This window comes from Oxyura jamaicensis (genome assembly GCF_011077185.1).
Source record: "Oxyura jamaicensis isolate SHBP4307 breed ruddy duck chromosome 4 unlocalized genomic scaffold, BPBGC_Ojam_1.0 oxy4_random_OJ88735, whole genome shotgun sequence".
NCBI classification, from domain to species: domain Eukaryota; kingdom Metazoa; phylum Chordata; class Aves; order Anseriformes; family Anatidae; genus Oxyura; species Oxyura jamaicensis.
This window is the reverse complement of record NW_023303872.1, coordinates 1-6,570: the sequence shown is the minus strand read 5'-3', so window position 1 is coordinate 6,570 and position 6,570 is coordinate 1. Positions and strand designations below refer to the sequence as shown.

Genomic DNA, 6,570 nt, shown 5'->3' with positions numbered 1-6,570 from the left:
AAGTCCACCTCCATCCAGAACTTCAAGGTGCAGGTTCCCCTCTTGCATCCAAAAGGAGAGGGGTGCCCCAAAAGGGTTTCTCTGGCTGCAGCAGGACACGTTCAAGATGGAGTTTTACACAAGGCAGGATGCAGCCTGTGCTGGGAACAAAGTGGCTTCAAGCTGCCAGAGAGGAGACTTTCAGAACCGCCTAGTGGGGAATAGTGGTGGGGCAAGAGAGTTGATGGGGTGTCAGAGGAGGGGAGGAGTGTGGTTGGTCTCTGGGGCAGTGTTGAGGTCCAAGGTACCAACAAGCATTGAGGCTGGAGCTGCTGTTGTAGGTTGGGGTCAGGTCAGTGGGGTGGACCTGCTGCCTGTAAATGCTTTGTGTTTTCACACCACTTAAAGTAAATTGGAGTCCTAATCTTGTACTGTTACCAAAGGAGAAGCAGCACTTTGGTTTGTTTGTGCTCCAGCTGGAATAATCACTCAGTGCTGTCTGGAAATAGCTTGTTTAAAGTTTGTTCTGTTGCACGTTACAGAGCGGTTGAAGCGAGGTGAGAAGTATTCTTAAGGGTTAGACATTTGTGTTTACTTTTCTCTGCTTGTATTCTCTAGGACAAGACTATCAGTACAAGCTTGGCAGTGGTGGATTTAATTGATGCTATACAGCCTGGTTGCATCAACTATGACCTTGTAAAGACTGGTCATCTGTCGGAAGATGACAAACACAATAATGCTAAGTAAGTTTACCATCTGAAAAGCTGCATTGCATTGGGAGAGTACATCTACTATGCTGTGATTTAGAGTTGCAAGGGTTTTTACTGCTTTACTGTGGTTTTCAAACACTGAACCTTTTAGACAGTGCTTGTCAGTAATGCCAGAGTCCTAGCTGGTTGGACTCTTGCCTGTTGAGAGAACACAGAACAGCCCAAGCACTGCTCTAGCAATGATGTTTCTTGCCTGTTTGTTCAGGCTTATGAAATGCTCAGCCAGTGGCTCAGGGGTTTGAGACTGAACCCTCGTCTGTCTCTCATCTTGTTGAATCGTCATAGGTTGTCAAGTTTGAAGTATGCCTGTGAAATCATGGCTTTGAAACGTGTGTTCTGCGACTATTCTGCAGTGGCAGAATGACAGGAAGTTTTCTTGCAGATAATACTTGCTTGATTATTCCTAAAAAGCAAGCAGAAGAGGGAATGTAAACGTTAGCTGATGAGTCCTTGATTATGAATTCTGGCTATTAGCCCTATCAAATATTAATAACACCTTGTAATAACACACTTCTCTTTCCGTGGCAAATAGGTATGCTGTGTCCATGGCAAGAAGAATTGGTGCCCGAGTCTATGCTCTTCCGGAAGATCTTGTGGAGGTGAAACCGAAGATGGTCATGACCGTGTTTGCCTGCTTGATGGGCAGAGGAATGAAGCGCGTATAAAAGGGTTGATCCTTGTAAAAACAAACAAACAAACAAACAACAAAAGACAACAAAAACCCAACCTGCCACCCTGGGTGCATGAGTAGCAGACCAGCTGTGTCCACGCTGAAATGCTGTTGGCCTAGGAACTGTTGAAGTTCAAAGGATGTTGTTTTGCTTTGCGAGACAAACTCGTATCAAAATTCTCAGGGAGAGGAGTTTTAACCAACAGATGTGCTCTTTTCCCAAAGGAAAGTTTGACTTATCAAGAGCTCACAGAAATGCATTCATAACAGACCAGCACCTTGAACGCTGCTCTGGAGCTGTTTTCACCAGGTTTTTTCTCTGATGCTTGGTGTTGTCCCCACTCCACCCCACCCCCGAGGGCTCTGAGGTGGTCAGTATGAGTTGTAGTGGGAATGGATCTTATTTCTGTCTGCAGTCCAGCTTCATTGCTGTCATTTGGTCCAAGCACATTGTGGGTTTGACCACTTCCTTAACTTTGCAAACAAAGCTACCGTACAAGTTGGGACCTACAGACCAGCTCGCAATGCTAAACGAGAAATGTGTTTTGGAAGATGGATCTTCTGGTATTCTCTGTACATGGTGCTTTTTTTTTTATACATCTAACTATTTTGGTTACTTTACAAATAAAGCATAGCAGTTTTTTCTCTTGCTGCTTATAAAAAAAAGGGGGGTTTGTTTGTATTTTTAAGTTAGACTATATATGAGAATACCACCATCCTTGGACTGCACACAGTAGCACATGATACCACGTTGCTGATGGCACAGTTGCACCTGAGAATGGAAGTGAATGCATTTTTGTATGCATCTTGGTTCAGTTGTGTGTACCTAGAACATAATTTTTACAAAAATCTGCATGAAAAATATAACTTTTTTATTTAAAATGTTGTTGGATATAAAACCATACTACATTGTGGGGAGGATTTGTGCAGGGAAGAGGCAAATGTTACGAACAGCAGGGTTCAATAAACTGAACAGCAAATGCGCTGGAATATAAAATTATTTTTACAGATAAAATGAAGTGTTGTCGCCAAAGAAGGAAGATTCTGTATCCATAGGAGTTAATATTATCTTGCTTTGGCAAGCTGTTTGCTAGATTTTGAGATCATATTGCTATTCTGAGCTATTCAAAATGATGTAATATGGTGGCAAAGCATTAGTTGAAATAAAAAAAAAAAAGACATTTAAATCCAAGGTTCTCTCCTTATTTACACTGTCCCAGTATGGTAGCCTGTCCTCAGTTGCTTGTGGCGGTGCTTTGGTTGCTTTGTGTATTTTGTATCAGGTCCATTGATCTGTAAGATCCCTAGAATTAGGGTGTGCTTGGGTTGAGGAAGAGGGTGGTTTTCAGTTTTTTCTTTTTTTTTTTTTTTTCTTTTTTAGTTGTGATTTTTTAATTGGCAGTGTTTTTGTGAGGCATTACCTTTATGATAGCTTCTCTAAAACATTACTCTTGAACTTGTGACTTGCTGTGTGGCTGAAGACAATGCCCAAAGGTATAGGGGAAAAGCCTCATTAGGGCAAACCCCAGGAAAAGTAGGAGAAAAGGTGGTACCCATTCAGGCTCATGACAGAGACCCCAGATTGGTGGAGGGGAGAGGGTGTGATAGCAGCAGCTGACACAAATCAGAACAGCAGAGAGGTTGAAGAGAGAAATGTGACAGCAAGAAGCAAATGGGAGGTTTTTCCTGCAACTTCCCAAAGTGCTTGAAGCTGAGGAAAGTGAGGATTGTGCTGAAACCCCTGAACTGAAGCGGAAACATTGCAAACAAAAGGTAAAGCAAAAATGTATTGACTGTTTAATACTTGGCATGAATCTAATCACAGATCTGATAAGCAAGAAGGTGTAGCATGCGTTACTTTGTTGTGCAGCCCTGGTTTGTCCATTCACTGGTACTGCAGTAATAGCAAAATTCAGATTTACTGTGCTCTTCTGAGAAGGTTTCTGCTGTCAAAATGGCCTCTTTTATGTGTTCTCAACAAGAAGCAAAGGTTTATTTTTCTCTTACCTCTCATTAGCTTGGTAAAATTCCTCTAAGTCAGGGACAGATGTGGTATGCCTGCCACACTTGCTATTACCTCCTCTTATGAGCAGTTAGTAAACGTATTTTGTTTTTTTCAAAGAAAAAATCTAATTTGGTAAGGACAGTAAAAGAAAAATGTATTGACCATTTAATACTTGGCACGAATTTATCACAAATCTGATGCAGAAGCAGATAAAAGATGTTTCATTGTGCAGCCCATTTGTCCATTGGCTGTTGCTGCGGTAACAGCAAAGGCTGGACTTATTCTGCACTCTACAAGAGCTTTATATTGACAAAAAGTGCATTTCCAGCAAGACGCCAGTGCTTTGCACCACCACTACCACTGCTTCCCTGTGGAGCTTTAGCCCACCTTCATCACCCTGAGCTCATTGTGTCCACTTACGCTTGTGTGGACTTGCAGTTCCAACTGAAGATTAAATCACTGCTACGCCTCTGCACTGTCAGCAGACAACTTCCTTCAATCCACAATGATAACAGTGCAGTAACATTTACTACCACAAAATTTAGAAAGGAACTTTGAAGAACACCAAGATTCATGCCGTATGATAGCCGCACTAGTACTGCCTACCCAATAGGAAACACCACGCTGAAATGCCATTGCCTCTGAGCATCGCAGCTTCACACCAATAGAACAATACCCCCGACTGCAGCTGTGAAACCTCCACTTACACAGCACGATGACCGAACTACTGAAGTGGACAAAGCCATGACAGTAACATCACGAGCTCTCCTCTAATCATATTTTTGGTATTAAGGACTACAGCTGTGGCTGTAAGAAACATTGAAAAAACAGACAGTAGTGTTTCACCATGCAGGTTTTATGGTAGAAGATGGTTATGAGTCTATCTAATGTGACGTTACAGCTACGAATTTGGTAATTGCTGCCACTAAACTGCTCTTCTGAGTGTTTTTGGGGGGAGGGAGGGGGATATTTGCATCGATGGGAGACGATCCTTGTGGGTCAAGGTTTCCCCATTGAAAATGGTAAAATTCAAACTACTGTCAAAACAGTTTTAAAAGGTTTTAGTACAAAATTCCAGTATTGGCTTTATTCAGTCTACTTTATTTTTCCATATTGCATTAAGTACAAATGACTGAAAAATTATTTCCATTTCAGACAACCTCTTCTTCATTACTTATTCCTCGCAGTTCTACGTGATGCCTCTTCCTCACCTGTTCCTCTGCACAGCCAAAGGAGCAGCATGGCAAAAGGCCGACTAAAGCAAAGGAACAAGCACAGCACACCCCGGCCCAGCGCCTCTGAAAAGGCGGGGCCACAGCTACCCACGTGATTACAGCGGGGGCCGTACAAGCACCTCCCCTCGAGGGCAGGGGATAAGCACAGCCCTGCCTACGGGGCAGTCACCTCACACCTCACCGCCTTCCAAGGCAGTCGCACTGAGCGCGAGGCTCCGGCCTAGGCCCGAGGCACGGGCTGGCCCTCCTGGCTGCAGCACAACACCACGTCTTCAGGAGCCCAGGGGGCCGGCTCCTCGCCAACTGCGGGGAGGTCACCACAACCAAAAGCAGCGCCCAAGGCGGTGGGACTACGCCCGCCTTCCAACACACCGCTTCCTCCGCCTGCTCCAAGGGGGCGACACTGGGGACGTCCCTGCTGTCTGGCTAAAGCAGCCGGCTGCAGCACTGCAGCCACCTCGGCCCTGCTTACAGGGGGAGCGCGGGCTCCTCCTGGGGACAGAGGGCTCCAGGGCTCGTGACACACACCCGACTACGGGGCGTCAGAAGAACAGGCACCGACCCAGGCCCTGGCTGCAGGCTGGTCTGCTACCAAGTGGCTTGGCCCTGTCCTAGGAAAGAAGGGGCGAGCCCAGACTCTCCCTCCGCTCGGGGCCTGAAAGGGGAGCCCCCTGTGCCTGCACAGAGCCCTTCTTTCCCTCCTGGGAAGCCAAAGCTGAACAAGGTGCAGGTTTTTTAACAGGGGCCTAGAGGACGAGCTCACACACCCCAGCAAGGACAGGGAGAGGGGCAGGGGCAGACTTGGTTTTCCAGAAGAGACAGGGAACTCAGTGCAGACAGCATCCAGGGCAGGCCAGGGGGCAACCCCTACCCACGAGCAGGCCCGGAGAGCCTCAGAGCCACCCCCTCGGGGCTGCATGCCATGACACGCAGCCAGCCTACGGGGCGTCACGCTGGCCGCAGGCCGAAAGCCGCCAGGGCCGCAGGGGACGGGTGGGCAAAACCTCACTTTTTTCCTTAAAAAAATGCCACCTTTGACCCTTATCACTTACTTGAGCTTTTCAGTGAAAACAAAAACGCTATTTTTTGCCCTCAAATTACCTCAAAATTTTCCTCCAAAAGTGCCAGTTTTGACCCTTCGAATTTACCTCAAGTTGTCCATGAAAAAATTGCTCATTTTTGCCCACAATTTACCTGAACATTTTCTTCAAAACATCCTACCTTTGACCCTTCAATTTACTTCAGCTTTTCTCTGAACAAAAACAAAAGCTGATTTTTGCCCACAAATTACCTCACAATTTCCCTCAAAAAAAAATCCACTTTTCACCCTTCTAATTTACCTCAGGTTTTCCCTCCAAAAAGCTCATTTTTGCCCACAAATTAACTCAACATTTTCCGGGGGGCGGGGGGGGGGAGGGGAAGATTTTTGCTCACAAAGGACCTCACCATTTCTCTCAGAAAAATCCACCTGTGGCCCTTTGTTTATTTTCAGGTTTTCTCTGTGCCTTTTTGCCCACTAATTACCTCACAATTTTCCTCAAAAAAAAAAAAAGCTGACATCTGCCTAAGTTTCCTGAGATTTCCCTTCAAAAACACTACCTTTGACCCTTCTCATTTACTTTAGCTTTTCCCTGGAAAAAAAAAAATGCTTCTTCTTCCCGAAAGTTACCTCAACATTTTCCTCAAAACATTCCACCTTTGGACTTTCTAATTTACCTCAGGTTTTCCCTGAAAAAACATGTTCGTTTTTGCCCACTAATTTACCTCACTTTCTTCCGTAAAAAAAAATGCCAGCTTTGACTCTCTAATTTACTTCAGCTTTTTCCTACAAAAAAGCCCATTTTTGCCCACAAATTACCTCACCATTTCCCTTCAAAAGAATTCCACCTCTGACCCTTCTAACTTACTTCA

The 6,570-nt window shown here is 45.1% G+C and overlaps 1 protein-coding gene across 1 annotated transcript; it reads left to right on the top strand.

Annotated features, from left to right (window-relative positions):
• Positions 1-3: 3 nt before the first annotated feature.
• On the top strand, positions 4-2,611 carry LOC118157236 (plastin-3-like; the record flags this gene model as incomplete). The annotated part of the gene is made up of 3 exons (XM_035311493.1): positions 4-27; positions 598-722; positions 1,282-2,611. Coding segments are annotated over 3 exons (282 nt in total), but the record flags the coding sequence as incomplete, so codon positions are not given.
• Between the last annotated feature and the right edge of the window lie 3,959 nt (positions 2,612-6,570).